Raw genomic sequence first — 24826 nt, 5'->3', positions numbered from 1 at the left:
CCTTCAAAAGTTCTTACTTCGCTTCGGACTACATTACCTCTTTCCTAGATTTCCTACATAATAGAAATTCCGTGCATGTTGGAACATGGAACATTCAACCCAAAACAAGTTCCATCAGTACACATTTCCTCTTTTCCGAGTTCCTGGTTAGTAGCAATTCCTTTTCACAAGTGGGCATGATGAGTTCAACCCGAAACATGTTCAGACATTGGTGAGCATTTGATTAGCAACTTGCCAGTGCAGTAGCCAAGTATTGACGTCCTGTCTTGGACCTTTTCTCATAAGTACCATCTACTGGATTTTTCCCTTCTCAAAGTATCTGCAGTCGAATATGCAATCCATGCTGCCGGCTGAACCAAAGCAAGATTGATAATTTATGCTGCCACCTATGTACTGAAGAACCAGGTTCTTTAGCAACTATGCAAGAAGTAAATGCGGACTAATACATCAACACAAGGATTTTTACGTGGAAATCTCCTCGGTTGTTGGAGTCAAAAATCACTTTTCCCTCAAATTACCACTAAATTTGAGCAACTGTTTTAGGTTACAAATCTATAACGAAGGATTACCTCGTAGTACCTTTCCCCTCTACAATTCTTCCTAATTGTAGCTACTTCTTTCAAGACTCTACCCAGTCAATAATGCCCTTACAACTTGAACACCTAATACAAATTCACTAGGAATATAATAGTTACAATCAAACTAGACAATGAGAACCGTAATGATAAAGCTTGATAGGAACAGGTTATTTTATCATTGCCATGACTCTCTCTCAAGCTGAAGATTCTCTCACAAAGTAATCTCTCTTTGTTTGTGCAGTTGAGTCTCTTGTCTTGAGCAACATCAATGTTCTGTGATCTTTATGTAGTAGGATGGTCGTTTTTTGTTCTCCTAATTTAACATGGATTAGCTTAAGAATCCAAGAACCTAATTCAAGTTTGACTTGGTTTTTCCTCCTTCACGCATCGGCTTCCTTTTGTTTTCTCCTAGTTCCAAAACTCTTTCCTCATGTGCAAATATAGTAAATATTTCCATAACGCTTTCTTGTTCCTTGCTCCATAGTATAAGCCGTAATCCTAATTCCTCAAGGAATCCTTCAATGCACATGTAATCTACTTTGCGCTTGATCAACAGTCTTTTTCCAGTGTACTTTGTAGTCGAAGGACTTGGTTCCTTCGCTACTTCTGTATTTACAGCTCTTGCAGTACAGTAGTAGATATGTTAAGGAATTGGTTGTTCAGTAGTTCCTTGTCATAAACACTACCAAACCTTATTTGAGACATGTTTAATAACTGGTTCTTGCATATGTTTGTTAATCATCAAAACTTAATATTGTTAGCCTATCTCATAGATCTCGCTAGCTCATGGCTCTCAGCTCAACAAAGATACTAGGTTGCGTGCCACTACATGCTACACATGTGTGAATCTTTATTTTTTAATCGAGTAATCTCATAGTGTAGATACCTTGAAGAAATAGAGAAATCTGGTTTGTCTTGTGGCCTGTTGATTGAAAAAAATCTTATTTTAGTAGTCTTCGAAGTGAACTATTCGATGACTGAAGTGCTGGTTATGAATCAGCTTAGTTGTCTTTGAGGTTTGCATGGTTTATGTTTGTTGGAGAATCTTGTTACGTTGAACATCTGGCAAGCTTAAAAAGGCTCTTGCATGAGGAAATTTGTTTGTTATATTTGATTAATAATTTATTACGTCTCTCACTGAATACCTTGTAAGATCATGCATGTGTTTAATTTAGTCTGTTTTTGTTCTTCCCCATCAATTTTTCATTATCTTATTCTTGGCTGATGTTCTGCAACTCTGAAGAAGCTTATAAAGTCAATGCAAGCAATTTCATTTGTCTGATGGCTGGGTGCAGTGGATTCTGATGATTTGATATTCTATCTGACAAGTATATGGAAAGATATTTTATTGGAGTGCTTGGTGCACTTCTTGGCTATTCTTTTTTCTAATCCTACAGTGGCTGATTAGACGCATCATTTGATCCCCTCATGAAGTCCTGCTAATTATTATACCCCAATTAATATTTTTTCCTGTTTAATTGTTTTTAATGAGGATTTCTCATGCTTCACTTGCTTATCGTAATACTATGTTAAGAAGTTTTAAAAAGTAAAGCGTCATCTTTTGTCCCAAAATTTATGTTTTTTTTATGGCTGTTGTGTCTGGGCCAACTTTTGCGCAGCTCGACTAATTTCATAGGGTGCCACCTCCCGCCAACACCAGGCAGGGGTGGAGGCAGCATATAATGAGGGGGTTCAACCCCCTCGGTGAAAAATATACATGGTTAACATTATTTTTTAGGTATGTATAATAGATGTCGAACCCCCTTCCACTAGTTCATGTGTTTACATCTCAGATTTTGAACCCCCTTGTTAAAATTTCTGGCTCCGTTCCGCCATTGACAACAGGTACTAGGTAACTCCGTCCACCAAGGCTAGGACAGATGGAAAGAATCATCTAGTGTTTTTTGTTTCCATTGTGATTAGAACTTGAGACCCCAACCACTTCATTGATCACTAGGCCCACACCCTTGGGTGTAGAAATGTAGCAATTTGGAATCGAACACTATTTACCACTTGTAGCTGGACTTCTGCTGGTAGGCAATTCTTCAGATGGAAGTTTCTAACTCTATTTTATTATGGGTTTGTCATGAAGGCCTTCGCTCCCCCCTCATATGCGGGGAAACTCATCCCAGCCGTTTCAAAACTTTCCAATTCGATTACCTCACCAAAGGCTGCCCTCGATTCCAACAAATTATGACCCTGGAAGACAGATCCCAGTGAAGCATGCAGATCAAGTCTCAAAAAGAACGAGGTCCCCCCCGCATTCACCTCCTAACGTGGCTTCTTTTGAGAAATCAGCTCTTGGTCTACGTGAATCCAAAAGGTATGACAGAAAAATCCTGACTGCCAATTTTGTGTCTTTATTTTAACAAGCACAAAGAATGTCAATGAAAAGGCTTGCTTGAAAGGTGCAGGATATCATATTTTTTGCTTATTCAAACTATATTTCTTGTAAAGGTTTTCGTTAGAACTATTATTATAGCTACCTATGTTGTAAATTTCTTTCTTATGTTTAGCAATTATCATTGGGAGCCTGCCATGTATGGTTGTAAATTTTCTGTTTTTCTGTCAAGCAATTATTAGGGGAGCCTTTTGCTTATAGAACTTGTTGATTCCAACAAAACAAGAATAATAGAAGAAAAGTAAATTTCATGTTTACTGTAGATTCTTGCATTAATAGGGAATGTGAACAAAACAAACTCGGTGGGAGCTTGTGATCAGAGCATCCTGACATTCTGCTTGCTAGTTAGCTCAATGCAAAGCTGAAAGTCAAACTGAACCATTTGAGAGTGGTGATCTAATAGTAATTTATACTCAAGATAAGTTCTTTGTTTGTGCAAGTCACATAGAACTGGCACAATGACTTATATGCTCACTAAGAAATTGTGTTTTCCATCGTGCATTGTGGTTGGATAAGTATCTCGATTGCTTTTGGCCACTGAAGAAGACTTTGATAAGAAGCCGATGAAATTGTGTTTTGACAACAACATTTTATATACATCTGCCATAATCTGTTACGTTGCAGCACAAGTTGAGTCAGTATTGGCTCAAACTAAGAAGATCAAGTGGTCTCAGGAGAACTCTTATTATTGACAGTAGTGCAAAAAAGGATCTATACATTTGAATGTGAAGAAAAAAAGTAGAGTAAACCAATTGGCCATTGATTTCCTGCTTTCTTCAAATGCTTGTTCAGGCCGTCTACCTCTCCTTCCAAATTGAGGTCAAATGCCCCCCCTGACTCTCTAGCTCCTCAATCCTCAATGTCTGGATATAGTGTCAATGTTGAAGTTGATCTGAGTAAGCCAATGAACTTTCCAGTTCCCAAAAGGACCAAGTTTCCGTCCGTACCTTCATCTGATCAAGTTCTTCAGTATGACTCCAATCATGCAGATGATGATATTCAACGGTAAGAAATTATACAGATTTGCATGTCATCCGTACCAGATTATTATTTTGTAAATCCTTTTCTTGTTGACAGAGAAACTGAGGCGAAGGCAAAGCGCTTAGCTCGTTTCAAGGATGATCTAAGCCAACAAAATGCACGAGATGATTCTAGTATTCCTCAGAAGGGTCCTTCAATGAGTCAGTATCAATCTGTTGTGGACAGACCAAAATTTTCTGCGGAAGATAGTGTAGATTCAACTGATGATTTCTCAGATGGCAATCTGCTATCCGATTATCAAGGGTCGGAGTCTTCTGGTGTCATAATTGGGTCATGTCCTGATATGTGTCCAGGTACGTTGTCTAATTATTCATCTTATCTAACACACTTGTTGAAAGTTATGCAGTTGCCATGATGAGTTAACTTGTCCATTTACGTCAATGGCTTGCGTGATCATGTGATCTCACAAAAAATTCAGCTTTTCCCCATCAAATTTCTCTTTTATGTCCCCCTTCTCCTGCGGATTTAGTTATAGGTGAGAATAACATAACATGCAGATTAACAGGGATTCTTTCTAACTCTTATAAACCTCTGCTGCTTTGCCTTCTCTTCTCTTCTCAGCCTCCATCTTCAACTTTGCTGGAAATGTCCTGCCTCTTCACGGGACAATTCAGAAAGAATTAAATAAGTTATGCCAGCAAATGGTATTTTCCACTTCCGACTGCTGCGGTTAAGCTAGACCAGGGGCGGATCCACATGGGTTCACCCAAACCCCCTCGGAAAAAAAATTACACTGTATATATAAAGTAAATTTTCTGTATTTATGTTAGATATATCAATTTTGAACCCCCTCATGAACAAGAAGCAAGCTGTAGCATAGTGGTATACTCCTTTAAAATTGACCCTCACATCTAGGGTCCGAATCCCATTGTGAACAATTCATTTTTTTTAGCTTCTCTTCATTTAGTTTCAGCTAAAAAGAACTAACTTTTTGTACCTATAAACTATATATTTCTACTTCCTTGGATTTGTGTTTAGTTGTCTTTTTCACACGTTTAGACATTTATTTTTCGAACCCCCTGTATGAAAATTCTGGATCCACCACTGAGCTAGACCACTAATGGGAAGGATATGGGAAAAATTTTATGGATTGGAAGGGAAAGAAAAGTAGTTACAGGTAAAAAAAGAAAAGTTGTTACTAACCCCCTCATAAAAAAAAAGTAAAATAAAATAAAAAAGGAAGAAAAGCAAAATAGTTGCAAGTTTAACTGCTTTAGTCTCTATTCCATTAAGTAATGACTAGAGGAAAGAGACAGTGGTGCAATTCTTGAAGGTAACTGGCTTTGGTGGAGGGAAACCTGAGTTCTAAGGACGTATTATTGTGGCTTAAATTATTTCTTTGATGCTGATTGTGGTTTAGCTTATTGTATAATAAATCATTTTCTTGTTCACAGAGAAACTGAAAGCCCTTATTTTTGTGACAATTGTAAACCTTCTGGATTGTCGTATTAAATAAAAGTAGTCAAAGTTTTAACAACCAAAAGTCTTTTTTCTTTTCTTGTTTCTGCCCGTCCAATCTTCCCAAATTTACATGCTGAACTCAACCCCCCACCATATTGTCTCTCTTTTATTATATAGTCTTCTGAAATGTCAATTCCATCCCCTCCACTATGGCACTATCTCTAAATTACCAAAGAGCCCTAAATCCCTAATCCTTGGTTGATTCCTTTTATCTGTCTTATTGACTCAAACACCATCACTCTTGTCACCAGAACTTCGAGCTACAGTGGCTCCGGGAATCGTGCCTTGAACATGACGATGTTCTCTTCGTAAGTCACAATAAGCACTCCCCAATTGTTGGTGGCCCTCTTTAAGAAACTGGAAGCTATATACCTCCAAAAATCCTTACTGTATCTTTTATTGGTCTGGAGCAGAAGTTAGCTTGTGGTTCATGTGTCAAACTCACGAGTGAAGTTTATTTTGTTCAGGTAATAAATTTCTCGCCAGATGTCAAACTTGTTCCTGAATTTTTTTCTGTTGCAGAATCAGAAAGAGCAGAACGAGAAAGGAAAGGAGATCTTGACCAATATGAACGTTTGGATGGAGACAGAAACCAAACCAGTAAATTGCTTGCTGTCAAAAAGGTCTTTATTGGGAACTCTCAAGTATTATTCGCATTTAAGATAATAGAAAAAGTTTAATGTTCATGAGAGCATAGAAAGAACGAATTGATGAACATTGCCAAATGATTCTTTTCAGTACACCAGGACAGCTGAGAGGGAAGCTGTGCTCATACGTCCAATGCCAATCTTACAGAAGACCATGGATTATCTTTTGAATTTGCTAGAGCAGCCTTACGGAGAAAGCTTTCTTCGCCTGTATAACTTCTTATGGGACAGGATGCGTGCAATCCGTATGGATTTGAGGATGCAACATATTTTCAACCGTGAAGCTATTAATATGCTGGAGCAAATGGTTGATATTTTTGGCCATGTGTATTGTTATATTGCTTTCAAGCATCTTTGTCTTATCATTATCTATTCTTCTGGGAGGTTTTTTTTAAGTGAAACTTCTATCAACTTTTCAGAGGCTTTATATGTGAATCATTTAAACTCATCCTAATGTTGAGATATACACCATGATACTGATGAGTTAACTTATAAGCTAGTAACTTTTTAAGGTACGCATAAATTAGCCATATTTTTCTGAGTATAAAATCTCAACATGCTCTATCTGGAAAATGGGATGGACAAAAATTGGCATCTGCTTACTCACAAAGGTCAATTTGGTTTACAATCAATCATTGCATTATACTCACAAACCATACAAGCGATCTATTGTTGTAACAAAATATTATGGTTATGTAGTTTAGCATATATTATTATGTTTTCTTGATTCAACCGATAGGGATATTTTAATTGTCAAGAAGCTTGATTTACAGATAGGTTTGGGTTTGAGTATGAAGGGGCTATGGTTCCTTGCAGTAGAATTTTTCATCCGAAGCTAATTTTTTGCTTAATCTCACATAAAACAAGATACCTAAATGTTCTTGTTGATTTTAGTGATGTTACTCAGTTTTGAAATAGATTCTAAATTTATTGCCTATCATTTTTGTTTCAGATAAGGCTCCATATACTCGCCATGCATGAATTGTGTGAATACACGAGAGGAGAGGGGTTCTCTGAGGGATTTGATGCACATCTCAATATTGAGCAGATGAATAAAACATCAGTTGAACTATTTCAATTGTATGACGACCACCGGAAGAGAGGAATAAATGTGGAAACTGAGAGAGAATTTAGAGGTTATTATGCACTTTTAAAGCTTGATAAACATCCAGGCTATAAAGTAAGTCAACTATTAAGCATATTCCTGAATTTGTTTTCCGAGTGTTTTTCTTTTTGTGGAAGTTTGAGTTTTGTGCTAGGTTGAACCTGCAGAGCTTTCACTTGATTTAGCAAAGATGGCACCAGATATGCGGCAAACCCCAGAAGTTCTCTTTGCCCGTGATGTGGCAAGGTTGTTTCATCATTGCATCATTAGGAGACCTTATTATTACCTTGCCACTAAAGTCACCTAAGAATGCTTTTTCTTTTATATTTTCAGGGCCTGCAGGACCGGTAATTTTATTGCTTTCTTTCGGCTTGCAAGAAGGGCTAGCTATCTTCAAGCTTGCTTAATGCATGCTCATTTCTCGAAGGTATTACCCACACTTCCGTAGTATTTTAATTTAAGTAGCGAGATTTATCGACTTTATCAATCCTTCTATCCAGTTCCGTATTTTCGTTCAATAATTCAACCAATCAATTACGCCTCAATTTCAGATGGGTTGGGATCTCAGCTGCATAAATTCTATATATTCATTCCACTTTATTGGGGACCATTTAATTCCGATTGAATACTGCCATTATTAACAGAAAAGTTCATGCTTTCTTTTGGCATAGTAAATAGAAAGGACCTCTATAAGTGACTTAAGGCAATAGAGAACTTGAAAGTGTTTTCCTTTGCTCCACTGATTTTATGCTCGTGTATGTCTGGAAGTAGTTTCCGTTGTTGAAGGTTATAGGGGCAAACTTTTAAATATTTCACCTGTTTGTAGATTTACATTGTGTTAAAGCATTTCATTTCCTTGGTGTTTCCAGTTACGAACCCAGGCCCTGGCTTCTTTACACTCTGGACTGCAGAATAGCCAAGGAATCCCTGTTACCCAAGTTGCCAAATGGCTTGGGATGGAGGTAATTTTTGAATATTTTTGCTGGCTGTGTTCTTATATAACAGTTTTTGAGTGGAGTAACTTCTGCTCCTGGATATGTATCAGGATGAGGACATAGAGGGCCTTCTCGAGTATTATGGTTTCTCATTAAAGGAGTTTGAAGAACCATATATGGTGAAGGAAGGTCCATTTATGGAAGTAGACAATGACTATCCTGTCAAGTGCTCAAAACTTGTCCATAAGAAAAAATCAAGGACAATATTCGAGGATGTTTCGGTTCCGCATGTTGAGTCAGTGTTGGAGAAAGAAACAGAGATCCTGTTAGATAAGGATCATCAGCAAAAACCTTCAGCTTTTCAATTTCTCAAGCCTGATAGTTCTTCACTGTCCATCGAGGAGAACATGCCTGATTATGTAACTGTTTCATCTCCAAAGGATGAGATAGAGGCGATTCCAATTACTAAAACAGAATTTTATCAGAAGATAAAATATGAAAGTCTGCAGGCTCCTCCTAGTCATGCGGTGTCAAGTCTACTGGCTCCTCCTAGTCCTTCGGTATTCTTTCCTCATATTTCCCTTGAGGTTCAGCAACAAGCTAGAGTTCGGAGTGCAGAAACACCTGAAGTACAGCTGCAAGCAAGAGTTGGGAGTTCAGGGAAACCTAAAAACGATGAAGTTGCACAATTTGATGCAAGAAGTATGCCCATTCAATTTATTCCTGCCAGAGATGAGTGGGAGAGTTCTCCAGTTTTGCCAGCTAGTTCTCTTGTAGAAGACACAGAATTGAAGCACATGTGTGATGAAGAGAATGAAGATGAAGAACTGGTGATCACCGGCGAGGAAGCTGAAACTAATGAACCAGCAGCAAGTTATTATGATGAAGAAGTTGCTGAGGCAAAACTTAAACTGATTATCAGGTGCAGCTTGCTCTACATGGACCTCATATCTGCTGCAATTACCCCTGTTTCTCTGCTTACCTTGTCAATTCACAGGAAATGGAAGCGACGTTCTTTAAAGAAAAGGGAGATGCGAGAGGAGAAACAGTTAGCATCTAAAGCTGCTCTGAGTTCGCTCTCTCTTGGAGTTCCAATGTGGCCCAACAGAATTGTAAGTAGTGATGAAAGTCTCCTTTCTTTTTCTCCAGCTTTGTCCAATTAAATTTCTGCCTCCGTGCTTTCTCATAATACAGAGCTGGTGCAGCCTCAGTATCCTATAATAAAAGCTCTTTTTTTTTTTCTGTGTACTGCATGAACAGTAAACACTTTAACTAAATCATGGTACCTGTTTCTGGTAACCGAGAAATCCCTGAGGGTCATTGGCGTACGGTTCGAAACTGGGTGGATGATGGGCCGACCTTTTACCTTTCTCCACTCAATTTTGGGCTTTTGTTTGCGTCAAGACTCGAACACGTGACGTTTGCCTAATCCACATTTGTGCTCTTACCACTAGACCAAAGCCACGCTGGCAGCTAAATCATGATTGCATCCACCTTTGTTTTTTCCTATTTTGGTTGAAGCTAGTCTTATTAGGCCTTAAATACAAGTGAAGGTTGAAAAATTAATGGATACATCTGTACCGTTCAAATTTACTATATTTTGTTGTCTGGATGACAAGTTTCTGTGTCCTTATCTATGTGAGAGTTTGAATTTTGAAGGCCAGGTTTATAATTTACCATGTTCTTTTTATTTATCATATTTAGTTAGAGGTCAAATTTGATAATTTTGCTTGGTTTGATTATGAAAATCTAATTATGTACCAGAGAATTTTTCAAGTTGCATTTTGATAATTTTTATTAGTAATTAACATAGGTTTTGACCAACAATTGTTAGGTCCCTCAGAAGGTCAATCTGTGACATAAAATGGGAAGGATGGAGTGTTTGTGACCTGAGAGTGTTGAGTGATAGGACCCATTTATACTTCTATGAGTATTGAGTGTTCCAACCCCTATTTACTTTTATTGGTGAGTCAGTAATTAACCATTACCTATTAATCAATACTCTTCGGAGATGCTGAAGCTGCAGGTAGTGCTGGTTCATCTTGTTCTCTCACTTTGTTTTTCTATGTAATGGTGAAAACTAATATTTGGCTCTACAGAACATGAGAAGAAAGTGAATTTTCTGGTCTTTCAGGATGTGTTTTTGCCCACTGGCCAAAACTCGACTTGCCTCCGATTTTGGCCATCTAAAATTACTTGACATCTTTCTTAAAATGACATATTCTCCCTCTATCAGTTCATAATATCATCTGACTACGTATTCTAATAATTTAAGTTTTAAAGGGTAAAATGGTGGATTATTTAGTGCTAAAGATGTTACAACAACAACAATAACATATCAGTGTATTCCACAAGTGGGGTTTGGGGAGGGTGGCGTGTGCACAACCATTTCCTACCTTGAGAAGGTAGAGAGACTATTTCCGATTGACCCTCAGCTCAAGTTAAACATATTAAAAAACAAGTATGTAATTCTAAAGATGTTATATGAATTCAAAACATTCCACTCTCTCAATTCAAACCCATGTTGCTTGGACTCGGGTGTGGGTGTACGATACGGGTGCGGATCTAGAAGTCAAATACTTCATGATCTAAGATTTGAGGATATAGGTCCAAATATGGATACAGGTGTGGGGGCCTGGCTAAAGATAATTCAAATATCTAAAAGTAGAGTTATAAAACCTAACTTATGAGATATTATGTTGAATACTTGAGAAATTGATTAGAATCCTAGAAGGAGAGAATGAATAAGGGTGACAAAGAAATTTCTATATACAAAGTATTCCATTTTCTTCAATTTCACCTTAGCTTTTGTTTTGATTACCGAAATCGTAGAATCTATTGAGAAGGGTAAGGCTGCGTACAATAAAACCCTTTTTTGATGACAAGGGAAACCCGCAGCCGCTACCCTTTGGGTGCGTACAGGGTAAAACCCCCGCTCCTATGCAATAGCTCGCAAACCACATAGGAGAGGTAATCCGCACTAGGCAAGCCAGGTGCGACGAGCTCGACCTAGAAGGCAAACCCCTTGCTTTCGCTGGCAAGGGGTTTCGAACTTGAGACCTCTAACATGGAAGTCCCCAGACCCTGCATATACTGGTAGTTTTGGTGCTACAGTCTGCCCTTTTTTTTATTGAATCTATTTGGAATTTCTCCGTTGACTTTGGTCAAAGTACCCTAAATTGGTTGACCGATTGGGCATGGTCTTGTTATGGGGTCAACCCTTCCCGATCTAACCCACTAGGCAGTCTAGGACCCTTAGTGGTCGTTTGGTATGAGGGATAAAAATAAATAGTCTTGGGATATAATTTTGGTGTCTTGTTTGGTTGTCAAGTTTGGGATAACTTGTCCCACCATTTATATCATAGTGATGGGATAAGTTATATCACATACATGGTGGGATAACTTATCCCAGGATAGCTAATCCTGGGATAACTTGTTCCCATCTAAACTATCACGATCCAATTTCTTAGGTCATGATGACACCTACTATACCCCACAAGTAGGTAAGCCTGACCCTTAGCCAGAACCATAAGCAACTGACTACCAAGCGGAAGTCAACAATAAGAAGCATATATCTTATAACGAAGCTAAGAAAGGGTAGTCTATAGAAATGCAACAGAAGGAACCATCCCAAGACCTTGTATCAGTTAGTAATCGAGCATCTAATCAAAATAAAAGAACAAGGCTTTTACAAATACTAGATAGGTACAGGCTTGTCTTTGAATACAATATAAAGACTAAGCCTAGCCTAAAGTAGACGGAAATCGGCAACTCCGAACTCCAGGAGCTCACCCTAGTCTTCGAGACTCCAAGTTGCTCCACACGACTCCAAATCACTGGCGATAACTCAAACTAGGATCTGTAGGGAGCATAAGTGTAGTATGAGTACCAAAAAGGGTTCTCAGTAGGCATTGACTACTGACTGAACTCAAAAGATAACTCAAGCATAAACAAGTAATAAGGAAAGCATATCACAAGCAACTAAATAGGAGATACTAAAGTAGATCGGCAATACCTTATAGAAACAGGATACAAGGGGCTAGAAGCCTAGTCAAGAATGTACCTGGAACACTAGCCAACAGCCTAATCGCAAGTAACTAAGATACCAAGTCAACTACCCAGGATCAGGAAAACCCACAACCACAATCCTAAAGTCAAAGCCTATCAGCTAACAAGAAAACAATAACATAGTACAAATTATTGTCAAACAATAACCTAACCGGACCCCATAAACCTAGAAGGTACAAACAACAATCATAACCCAACCGAACCCCATAAATCGAAGGGTGCAATCAATAATCAACAAACAAGTATACTGGTGATAGGCATTACATATGAATGCAGAGGATGCAATAAGACCCTCAGAGAAGTGCCACGAATCCAAGCTCAAAAAGCAAAAGTTGGGCTCCCAGCCCCAGTAACTACAACCACATTCAACTCCCAGCGCAGCTAACAAGAGTGACTCAGGAACGTGTCGACTTCGAAGAGGATCTCAATATATCATAGCCTCCCAGCCAGAAAGTCCACTATCATGGGCGTACGCCTCCTAGCTAGTAAGAGTGACTCGGGGGCGTGTCGACTCTGAAGAAGACCTCAAAGTAGCCAAAGATCATGCAAGAAAGGGCGTCGATGTGCCGACTAGTCAAGTAAAAACAAAGCGTATCCTAGATACCTCTAAAATCTTAAGTAGGAAAGGAGCACGTCCCAGAAGTCTTGTAATCTCAAAACCAATAAATCAATTGATCTAGGTGGATAAAAGCCAAGTAAAACAGTGTTTCATCATGAATGATAAATATGCCAATGTATGAATCGGGATCATACCACAAAACACGTGAGAATGAGCAAACAATGCAATGCATGCCATCATCAACATTCAAACAAGGCACTTAAGTCAAATAACCACACAACCAACCAAATCACGCAACCAAAGGGATGAGTACTAACCTGGGATCCAAGTGGTCCTCGCACACGACATCGGGCCCAACAATATAATCATAAGCTCAATAAGGATACAACAGGCCTATCGCTAAACAATAAGTGAAGGGATCAAGAAGAGATTTCAAATCAATAAAGGGGGAGCAAACTCAAGGGATGACGCCCTACCCCAATCACACCGCTCTAGTCCCAGGTTGAGCACAACTAGGACCAATTCACGGCTACAATGAGCCACCAAGGTCACAAGCATCAATGCAAAGAAAACAACCCAAAACAAGCCTTAAAGGGAGCAAATCATAACTACAAGGTGCTAAAACACAACCTAAAGCATCTAATGTCCAGCCTAGTCTATTGCCATTATGAATCAATCCTAACAAGGATAAGCAAGATCATCTACACCACAAGGGAAGCTACAAGCCTAAACTAAGGATTCCAACATCCACACTAAGCCCAAGGCTCCTACGAAGTCGAGAAAAAATGGAATAACAAGAGGAAAGCTAAATACCCGACAAATACAATCCAAAATCACATGAAATCTATACTAGGCATTATCTAAGAAGCTCAATCAAGAAAGTAGCTTGAAGCCATCTCAAAACTGTTCACGAGCGCTCTGAATCCACCGCACAAGGGCTAGCCCCTTCCGAAATGCTTGAAAACCACGCTATCAAATTACCGATCACGATGTCATTACAGGCGTTTTGACATTAAAATCGTAACAATTGGAAATAGACCCAAAATTGAGTAAAAATGGGAATGTGGGACCCACACCGAGAATTCCAAAATTGACTCGGTCAAAAGTCCTAAATGACTAATCGAGCTTGTGCCCCGAAATGGGGCTCAATTCCATGCTCGGAACAACCCAAACCACCACATGCATCAAAATCACCAATTGAAGAAAACAAAAGAGAGCTGGCGTCCCTTCGGGGCGGAATATTCCTCAAATGGGGAGTCCCCGACACTTACCAAACACTCCAATGTGTAGCCACGAAGATTCCGGATATCCACAACTTCAAATCACTTTAATCAGAGCTCCCAAGCTTGAGATATTGCATTTTTAAAATGAGGGCTGAAGTTGAAATTTTGGGATATAAATAGTCGAAAATGGTCGCTAAAAGTTGAATCCGGTCACTGAAGGCTTAAATTCTGGTTGCTAGAAGCGCACTTCAGCTAGTTTGCTCAAACTCAGAATTCTCCAACGGGGTGCCCGAGATTTGTTCAGAACGCCGTGTGCGCAAACGAAATATTCTACCCCATCGAATTTGGCATGCCAGACTCAACAGATCCATCAGGACTTCCATCCGAAGTCGTTTCGACGAAAACTGGGTCCCACACCCAAGTTTCATTTTAAGCTAAAATCCACAAGGGTCAAAATGAGACCGAAAGCCTCAAGAATTGCACAAAAGGATTTTTTTTTTTGTTGTTACAAAAGGATATTAATTTATATAATTTACATAGTCCTTAGTCCTTGCATCTGGAAAGGGAACATATCCATCTTATGGAAATTTTCATAATAAAATTTTATAGATTTGAGAAAATGCATAAATATGAAGTACTATGTATTACAATAATTAACAATTTAAAAAATTTATAAAGAAATTTTGATCAAACCCAAAATAATATATTATTGACTCTCGAAATTTCAACTGTATTACATAAATTGAAACAAAATGAATAATGTTTATGATCCGAGAAAATCATAATATTTAATGCTCTAATGGATACAGTGATCGTATTATTTCAAATTCAACTTTTTTTAGTAGGATCAAACTTATTATAATTTAAAATTTGATTGCAACTTTAGTGAAACTAATAGAAGAAACTTAAGCGGGGTAGGGCGGAGCGGGTGGATGTGGGGTAGGTGCGGGGTGGGTGGATGCGGGTGGAAGTGCTTAAGTGGGGTGGGGCGGGGCAGGTTGAATTTTTTTTTGGTGGAGACAAAACCCGCCCCGCTCCGGCCCACCCCATTGCCATCCCTACACGTGCCTGCACTGTGCGCAGGTCCTGCCCTGCACAACTTGCCATTGATCCAGTCTCCTGAACTGTCTACCCTCGCCCAGCATTTAGCCCACAACCTTGTTTAACCACGGCTATGCTACGATCGCAGCATTGCCTGGCCTTGCCTTAGCTTTGCCCAGCCCTTGTCATGCCTTAGCCACACCTTGCCTTGCATACCTTAGCCATGCCAAGGCCAAGGTCTATCTTCAATTGAACTTGATCTTGACCGAAGTCATTGGGCCTTGGCTAGGTTCATCATGTAAATCCCTTGCCAAGCCCTAGCCATTCAAACCATCAAGCTGAGGGTCTAACAGGTCCCATACCCACATCCATGTCATGTCGACATGGGTGTGGCACCAAAAGTGAAGAGTCCGATCAACTTAGATTCAAACTGATATGATCTGTACTAATTTTTATTAGTTTGAACTTTATTTGATGTATTTTGGACTAATTAATCGACATAACATTTAAGCTATTATTTTAAAATCTTTAATGCTGGTCAGTATTCTAAAATTTACACTCTAAATCTCTCTGCTAGTCACAGTAACTCATGTTATTTGTGATCAAGTCTGATGTTTCTAGATATTTAGCTCCTAAAAGCTAGCCTCTTGCTGCATAGGCTCTATTACTGGGTCATCTTATCTTGATAAAAAGCTTTTCTCAATTTCTTCATATGAAGGATTGATCACTTCATGGTTTAGAGAACTATTAGATTTCTCTTGCTTTTATTTGTTTGGAGGGGCATCATATCCAACCAGATTACTGATAACCTTATTTCATCTATCTAAGATACCCTAAAATTTCCAACCATTTGGGTGTAGTTCTTCTTCCCACTTCCACTTCTATACCGTATGTTTGTTGTGTGGAAATAGGCATAATAGGTATGAATTGATTGAAAAATGTTTGCCGTAAAGTAGGCCTAGGGTGTCGAGAATTGAACCTTGTGTTTTGGACAAAAAAACATTTTGATTTGGGTGATACATTAATTATGTCAGTCGATGAAGTAGAAGCTTATTGTATCAGTCTTAGAATGCATCTATTGTTTTGTTCATGAACTAGGGGAATGATGAAATTAAGAATTAAATTATATGCATTCTAAAAGTTCTAGATTATAAATACAGAAGCACTACATTTGTGTAAGCAAGCTCATAGAAGTAAAGAAAATAATTTCCTCACTTGTCTTCAAATAGAGTTTTGAGTGATTTGACAGTGACGACCTCCTCCCTGAATTTTCCAACAAAGGGCAGTTATTGGAATGAATTGAATCCCAACCAAATGCCACAGACAAGAGGCATCATCTCTGTCTATTCCTCACCAAACATTCAAGTACATCTTCTGATCCCAGGGTAGAGGCCTCTCTTACAAATGCACACATAAAAAGAAAAAATCAATCTAATGCCACCCAAGGAGAATTGCTTGGTTGATAGAAACATGGTTAAAAAAAACAGAAATTCTTGGTTGATAGAAACATGGTTAAAAAAACAGAATTGCTTGGTTGATAGAAACATGGTTAAATAAACAGAATTGCTAGGTTGAAATCTCAAGTTCTGCAAATTGTTAAATTTATTTGATGTTCTCACAAAATGTCATTTTACCAGATTATTTGGCAAGGTTGACATAAAAGCTTCAACATGAACTCAAAATAGTTTTGAACTTTACTGCTTCTTTCTTTGACTCCAGCCTTAAATCTTTATTGTCAATCCCTAGACATCTGCATAATGTTAACTTTTTACTAAATGGTGAAAAATTATTTCTCTAATCCTGTTCCATGGGAGCAAAAGAGCGGAAAGGAAATAAAGATTTCTTCCTCCATCCTGGAGATGTTCCATTCATATGTGCATGTCAGCTTTCTGCACAAGAATGTCTCCATCTCACTTACAAGTTTTGCTATCTGTGTGTCTGAAATTGGATGTGCATACACTTCATCCTTGAGCACTTTTATGGTCAATTTATTTTCACTGATATTTGCTACTGTTCATCCTTGTTTTAGCAACATAGCACAACAGTCGAGTTCAAAATTGATCATGCTGTCTCAAAATGGTACCGAACTCAGGAAAAATCATGGTCAAGGCTGAATGTTTCAGATGTAGTTGCCACCACACTCCATGAAAAAAATGCAGCTGCCAGATGCCTTTGCTGGAAAGTAATAATATGTTGTGAGGATAATAATATAAACAATCTGAACCCAAAAAATGGCATGGACCAGTTGAATGCCAAGTCCTGGTTGCTTTCCAAACTCATGCCTGCAAGAGAAGATGAAGATCATACACTAATAACGTCTCCAGGCCTGTCTGTTTGGAGGAATTGGCTTCTTAACGAATCAGGCGGGGACCTTATTTGTTGTTTATCAGTTATCAAGTACACTAATTTTGAGAATCTGAATGAGACTGTAGCAGGTGCAAATGCAGTTCTCTTCCTATTGTCAGAAGGCATCCCATGGGTTCTTCAGAAAAATCAGCTTCATAAACTGTTAATGTCTGTACCTTCTGGTTCTCAGTTACCCCTTTTGATCGTAAGTGAGCTGTGCAAGGAAAATGCAGATCCTTCCACTATAGTTAAAGAACTGGAGCTACATGAAGTCCATGAATCAAGACTTCATTCCTTTAGTGTTGTTTACCTAAAAAACCAGCAGATGGAACAGTTGAATGGGTTTTTCAGCGATGAACAATTAAGAGGAGGACTGAAGTGGCTGGCAAATGAATCACCACCACAACCAGTTCTCCAGTGTGTAAAAGCCCGAGAACTGGTTCTCTACCATTTGAATTCTTTGCTTGGGGTTCTTGGTGAAATGAATGTTTGTGATGTGGGTCCAAACAATTGTATCTCAGCCTTTAACGAGGCCTTGGATCAGTCTATGAGGGAAATAGCTGCTGCAGCTCATGCTAATCCTACCTGTTGGCCCTGTCCGGAAATAGGTTTGCTGGAGGAACATAGCCATGAGCATGAAGCTGTGACCCAACACTTGCCACAGCTGGGATGGAGCTTAGCTCCAAGAATTGAACCAGTTGTGCGTGCAATATCTGACTGCAAATTTCCATCTTTTCTAGATGATACATCTTGGTTACATAGAGGTTCTGATGTGGATGTTAAAAACCAGATATTACAACTTCAAAGTTGTCTAACAAAGTACTTCACAGAGATTAGCAAGTTGATGGTACTGCCACTTGCAGAAAAAGAGGCCAGTGTTATGATGCAGAAGTTTGTGCAGCTTCAACTCCAGAACTCATACTACTACATTGTACCAAACTGGGTTATGATTTTCCAACGGGCATTCAATTGGCAGTTGATGAAGTTAGTTAAGGAGACATCTTTCTCAGTGTATATCCTGATAAAGCATGATTTGTCCACTTCAATGCTTGGAGCTGTGGAACTTGAAGACTCTGCACAGTCGCATTACCATTTGTCACATCCATCTCTTGATGAAATGGTTGAAGCTGGACGGATGCCTCTTCTCGGATGTGCTATGCTTGACGGGGAAGGAAGAGCTTTCCAACCTTATCCAGGTATGACTTCTCACAGTGAAGAAATTCCCACAACAACTGGCGCATGCAATGAAATAGAGCATGGGAAGGATGCTGGACATGTTGAATTTGTAAAAGCCAGTTATAATAGAATGAAAGATCTAAATGAAGGTGAAAGTGAACCTCTGATGACCATTAAGGAAATGAAAGAAACTGACAAACTTGGCGAATTACTGGACAGATGTAAGATTAAGCAGAACATGATAGATAAAAACTTGTCAGTATATTTTTAATGCATTACTTTCCTCACTTGCTGAAAATCTGTTGTATGTGTAATGTATCTTTGTATCATGAAGGGTCTAGCTTTATGCATCCTTTGAAGGGTCTTGGAATTTTGCTCTTACCATTATTTTTAAACGTGACGGTTGTAAGAGCTGCATTCTTCCCACCTCGTACTCTTATTAAGCTTCGTGATGTGCTTTCATCCTTGTAAATGCAAAGGATGTCTTCCATCTCGAGCTTTACAGATTTATTGGTTTGGTTCGGTTTATAGATTTTAAAATTTGACACATGATTTGGTTTGGTATTTGAAAAATCCAAACAAACCCGGTCCATGAACACCCCTTGCCCAAACACAAGTGATGAAAGTGATATCTACCTTGGCCGTTCTTGTGCTGTCGAGTTAAGTTGCACATATTTACCAAAATTGTAGTACACATCAGAAAGCTTAGTTGGTTGGCTATTTAAATTTTCACTTTATTGGTGACTTGTTCGATTCTTTACCTAGTAATCTTTTCCTCATTTTCCCTTCTCTTACTCCTTAATAACTCAGGTATAATGAAGAGGAATTTTTGTATATGGTATAGTTTCACCCCTGATTACAAAATGTAGTAAGAGTTTGTTTCAAAATATACCAAAAAATGTTGTATTTGCGTGCAGGCACAATACACTGTATTTCCATGCATAATAAGTATATCCGCACATATAAAATGTTTGTGTCTAATTGAAATCCTGTACAAGGTCAACTTACGCATCATTTCAATACACTTTACAATTATCGCACAAAAAATGCTATACATATGACTTACATGCCAAAATACAATAGGGGCAGTGTAAATTGTATTTTTTTTTTTGTTTAGTTAAACGTTAGTCGACTGTTGATTTTTTGCAATCGACTCACTGTGATATGCGTAGATGATGTAACAAAGTCGTATGCAAATATAGTAATTCAAACAAACTTGGGTTTGAATTCCATTCAGGTGATGTAACAAAGTCGTATGCAAATATAGTAATTCAAACAAAGTTGAGGTTGAATCCGACGAGTAGGGAGAAACACTTACTAATTGGATGAGTACCAAATTGACAGTCAATTTTTATTCCGCAAGGGTTGAAAAGATTTTGTGTAATTAAACTTAAAAATTGTAGTAAATAACTATGAATGCAAATTTTATGTGATTAAACTATCAAGGTTAAACTTATGAGATCAAATTACTAAAGTTGTGTCCGCACAATGAGTTGTGTTGTTTGTTGTTCGTTGGGTTTCATGCAATCACAAATATTTAGATTGTAGAAATGCACTCTATCTTTTTCAAGAGTTGAACAATTCATCTCCATATGATGTTTCCACTACTTAATAGGTTATTTAAATAAGCATGACCAATTATTTTATTGTTCCCATTGAGAATTTAAAAAACGAGGGTTAAGTTTTTATATATCAAGGTAAAATTAATGAAAACTTTGAATAACCTTTTATTCCTATCAGATGTCCAATATTCATTTTGAGACTTAAGTTAATTCAGATTCATGCTATTAGAATCTTACATGTTTAAATCTGATTTTTAAATAAGCTTAAGGTAACTTGTACTTCAGTTAACTGTTGCTACAAGTTTAAAACAATTGTCAATCACAAATATTTAAATGATTATGATCATTATTTTAACATGGTAATTACTTCTTGTACTTTTTTTTGTTGAGAAAATGATCAAATGGTCCTTTAAGTTTGAGCTTTTGTTTTATTTGTCCTTTAGTGTATAATATGATGAAAATGATTCTTAATATATTTCAAAAAGATAATTTGTATAATTCTATATATAAGTAAACACTTGCAATTTTTGCTATAAAATTAAATTAAGACCCTCGGTATGTGAACTGTATTTAAGCACATGAGCTATCAAGCTACACAATAAATATATCTTTTTGTATCATTTTATCCGAATTCAGAATCAACATCAAATTCCTAATCCCAACTTAAAAGAGCCACGAGAAAACCTTCAATGCAAGGTAAGACTTGAAAATATATTGCAATTTATTGTGAATATATTCAATGAAGTATGGAAGGGAAGTATAAAATATCATTGAATGGACTAAATAGGTTGTGCATGGATCAAGGTGGATTTCCACAAAAGGTATCTTACTCTGGAGAAAAAACTCTCTACCAGAAAACCCTAAGAACCAAAACCCTAGTATTGAAAGTGACCTCCATTGTCACGCTCCAAGCTACCCCCAAGACGCGGACACGGGACCTAGGACCACACGTGATCCCAAGCTAACCCTGCTGGCATGATCATGAGCATACTAAAGAAAATAAACTGATGCGGAAGCTAATTCATAATTAAATCTGAAAAGATGGGGAATACCCATATACTATAACTGAATATATGTGAAAACTGATGAGTTTAATACAAAGAAGTTATTAACTCAATACTAAGCTGAATCTAACTATGTCTGAAATAAGCCTCTAAACTGACTAGAAATGCTGGGACAAGCCCCAGCTAAGTCTAGCAAAACTGAAACTAAAGGACTAGAATACTGAAAAGAAACTCATGACTATTGTCCTCGGAGAATGAGGACTCACCACTGATTCTGCTGAACTGGAGATCGAGAATCGATCTAAGCGTGATCTGGATGCTGAGAACCTGAACCTACATCACGAGAAGATGTAGCGCACGTATGCGTCAGTACTTGAAAGGTACTGAGCATGCAGGATAGAGTAAAGCTGAAATAACACATAACTGAACAAAGCATACTGAGCAATGATATAATCTGAACATGATATAGATACTGAAAATACTGAATACTGAGCTAACTGATGCAATGACCAAATTTATAACATGCTGAGACTGAATACTGACTGTACTGAAATATGGTCAATGCAATAGAGTCTGACTGAACTGTGGGAGCTACTAATAACCGACATAAAACCACATGAGCTAAATGTGGAGTCCGATGTATACGCCCCATCGAGAGGACCCAATATACCCTGCCAGAGGTATAGAGGCATGCTGGCGTGATCACTAAACTGATGTTGCCCACAGAGGGGACTTACACCTACGTGGCTCGTAGTTCTGGGACTATATGGGTACGCTGAAACCCTAGTCCAACTCGGTATTATGCTACTCCCAATGAATTAAGTGGTTAACTGGTTATGACTGAATTTCTGTAAATACTGGATAGCTCGAAACTGAACATGCAAACTGAGAATGCAACAATTAATCTGATAATGATGCATTCATAAACTGAGGCATGTAAAACTGAATACTGAAATATCTGACCTAGCATGTGTAATTCAAGAACTAAAGAAATACATAGCTAGGGTTCTGAAATTCATGCGATAAACTGAGCAATAACATGATAATCTGATTTGGAACATTTAAATAACTAATTCATGATGATCTGCTATAATTCTAGAAACCCTAGGTCTGTTCATAATCATGGAATCAAGAATCTGACTGAATTCTAGGGACCTAATGGGCGAAAGGAACCCACTAGTGAAATCCCACATACCTGGTGACGAATTCCACGGAGAAATCTTTCGATTTCGGGGCTGGAACTGAAGAAACCTCGCTGCGTTCTTGAACTAGGGTTCTTGACCTTTTTCTCCTCTCTTGCTTCTAATTTTCTAAGTTTTGATTAATGAATTTGACTTAGGTAAGTTCTAGTTATGTTTCTAGGCTTAAACTAATTAAAACCTCATGATTTAGGGTTTAAACGACGTATCTTAGGGGTTAAACGAAATGGGAAAAGACCAAAAGACTCTTGAATTAACTGCTGTCGGAGTGATCGACGGTTTGGACCTACGGGCCGTAGGTCAATATACGGTCCGTAGATTGGGTCCGTAGTTCGAGTCTGCCCGACAGGTCTTCACTAAAACGGGCATAACTTTTTACTCGGAGGTTGGAATTTAGCAAACTAGGTGGCGTTGGAAAGATAATTCAATTATCTATCTAACCATAGGTCATGGGACACATAATTCATTTTGTGCTAAAAGTTATGACCATCTGAAGTTGACCCATCAGAATTTTCAGCTAACTGGCTGCTATCCTTCGATCTACGGTTAGACCTACGGACCGTGGATCGAACGACGGTCCGTGCTGGTCAACCGTAGTTCATGTCAGAGGCTGGGTAAGGAGGTCTTGATCCACGGACACAGACCACGGACCGTGGTCTGATCTACGGACCGTGGGTCTGTCCGTGAGTCGAGACTTAACCAATTTTTTGAGCTGGCTGGGGAGAGGTTGCAGTGGCGAACCACGGACCACCAGCACGGGCCGTGGTCTCATCTACGGTCTGTGGATGGTGACCGTAAGTTGCACCTGCAACTTCTCAAAATCTGCATTTTTGTCTATTTTGAATACGGAGTGTTACATCCATAGCCGGAGTCACCACCGGTAGGACTACCCACCGTAAGAATTTCCACCCTTATCTACGTAAGACAATCCAAACATACAAAATCCTAAACCTGCAGACCAAAACACAACTCACTACACTCATATTCTTAAACCAAAAACAACTATGCCACCACATCCATATATCCTCCCCAAGCCAGTGGTTATGTTGCATGGAGAATCAAATATCACTTGGAAGGCTTCAGAAGTTAGATCGCTTATAATATGGGAAAACTTGTACTATGCCATTATAGGCAAATTTTCGTATGGCAAACCCGACATCATGGAGTTGAGGAAAACAATACCGTGGCAATGCGGAATAAAGAGTGAATGCACAATAGGAGTATTGGACACAAGGCATATATTGATCAGACTCACAAGCTTGGAGGATTATGTGCAACTACTCTCTACAACGATTTTCTATGTGAAATCTAGAGAGAATTACTAGAAAATGAGAACCCTTAAGTAGGATCCATGGTTTGAGCCGAATGTAGAAACAACGATTGGAGTTACATGGATATCGTTTTCGGATCCACTCCTGAATTTCCTTGCAAAGGAGAAGGGTGGGCATGGCAACACGAAATCAGAAAAGACCTAGTTGTGCTAAGGTCAAAATTGAAGTAGATTTTGATGGCCAAGCTACCACAATGGGTGAGAATTACGGAAGAAGATCGTGTCACATGAGACATTAAATTCAAATGGATTAAGGTGCAGTATGATTATATGCCTAAATATTGTAAAAAAAAGTATTTCTTAGAAGGGCACAATGAGCAAAGTTGTTGGTCATTACATCCTGAGCTATATGAAACAAGGAATGAAGAAGAAACAAAGAAGAAAGAGGAGCTAAAATGAATAAAGACAACTGAAGGCACAAAAGGTGACCACAATAGGGTACTAATAAGTGGAAGAGTGGCGGGACTAAAACAAAATAAACAAGAATGGATAGTGAGAGGAATAAATAAATTAAAAAGAGATAAAAATGGGCTCATTAAAGGAGAGAATGGTGTGCAAGATGACAATCCTTTTGAGGCTCTGGGTAGAGAAGGAGACCAGGAGAGAGATGAAGAGGAAACCAAATAGAAAGTAGTAAGCACAAAAGAATGGGTGAATCGGAAATTCAGAAAACAAGAACCAACATAAAATAACATGGAAAGACAAGGGGAGATAGGCATGAGTAAGCAAAACAGTTTGGAAGAAAATAGTAGAGAGACGGAGAAGGAACAAGAGCAGACTCTGAAATCTAAACAAATAGAAGAGGAAAGAATACATGAAGAGCAGGAGGACAATATGATAGTGATGAGTGGTATATTTCGACTCATTTGAGGCATTTTTAGTTCAACAATTAGTTTCCTCATGCTTAACTATGTCTTATTCTGATAATATTTTAATGATTTGCAGCTATGAACGCTAAAAGACAAGGAGAAAATGAATACTTGAAAGAAAGGCCAAAAACATTGAAAGAAGTACAAACTTCGTACTGGTAGTTACTTATTCAAAAGGGCAAATCACCCAAATGGCATGACCTCGTCCAAAGTGACGATGTTCACAATTAATGATAATAGAGGTAGGTTGGCGAACCAAAAGAGAAACGACGACTCGCCGA

The 24826-nt window shown here is 38.4% G+C and overlaps 1 protein-coding gene across 4 annotated transcripts in view; it reads left to right on the top strand.

Annotated features, from left to right (window-relative positions):
- The window catches only part of LOC125861803 (SAC3 family protein B), a 29779-nt gene extending 10916 nt beyond the window's left edge, over positions 1 to 18863 (top strand). For 3 of the 4 annotated variants that reach the window (XM_049541666.1, XM_049541665.1, XM_049541664.1), the window contains 12 exons: positions 2671 to 2901; positions 3772 to 3984; positions 4057 to 4313; positions 6004 to 6104; positions 6220 to 6435; positions 7081 to 7308; positions 7388 to 7479; positions 7567 to 7660; positions 8103 to 8195; positions 8279 to 9090; positions 9166 to 9280; positions 17089 to 18863. In XM_049541666.1, coding sequence (XP_049397623.1) covers positions 2671 to 2901; positions 3772 to 3984; positions 4057 to 4313; positions 6004 to 6104; positions 6220 to 6435; positions 7081 to 7308; positions 7388 to 7479; positions 7567 to 7660; positions 8103 to 8195; positions 8279 to 9090; positions 9166 to 9280; positions 17089 to 18852 — 4216 coding nt within the window. In that variant the 3' untranslated portion in view covers positions 18853 to 18863. The remainder of the gene's footprint in view (positions 1 to 2670; positions 2902 to 3771; positions 3985 to 4056; positions 4314 to 6003; positions 6105 to 6219; positions 6436 to 7080; positions 7309 to 7387; positions 7480 to 7566; positions 7661 to 8102; positions 8196 to 8278; positions 9091 to 9165; positions 9281 to 17088) is intronic. The other variant, XM_049541667.1, reaches the window with a different exon arrangement.
- The last annotated feature ends 5963 nt before the right edge of the window (positions 18864 to 24826 follow it).

This window comes from Solanum stenotomum, chromosome 4 (genome assembly GCF_019186545.1).
Source record: "Solanum stenotomum isolate F172 chromosome 4, ASM1918654v1, whole genome shotgun sequence".
NCBI classification, from domain to species: Eukaryota; Viridiplantae; Streptophyta; class Magnoliopsida; order Solanales; family Solanaceae; genus Solanum; species Solanum stenotomum.
This window is presented reverse-complemented; position numbering and strand designations above follow the sequence as displayed.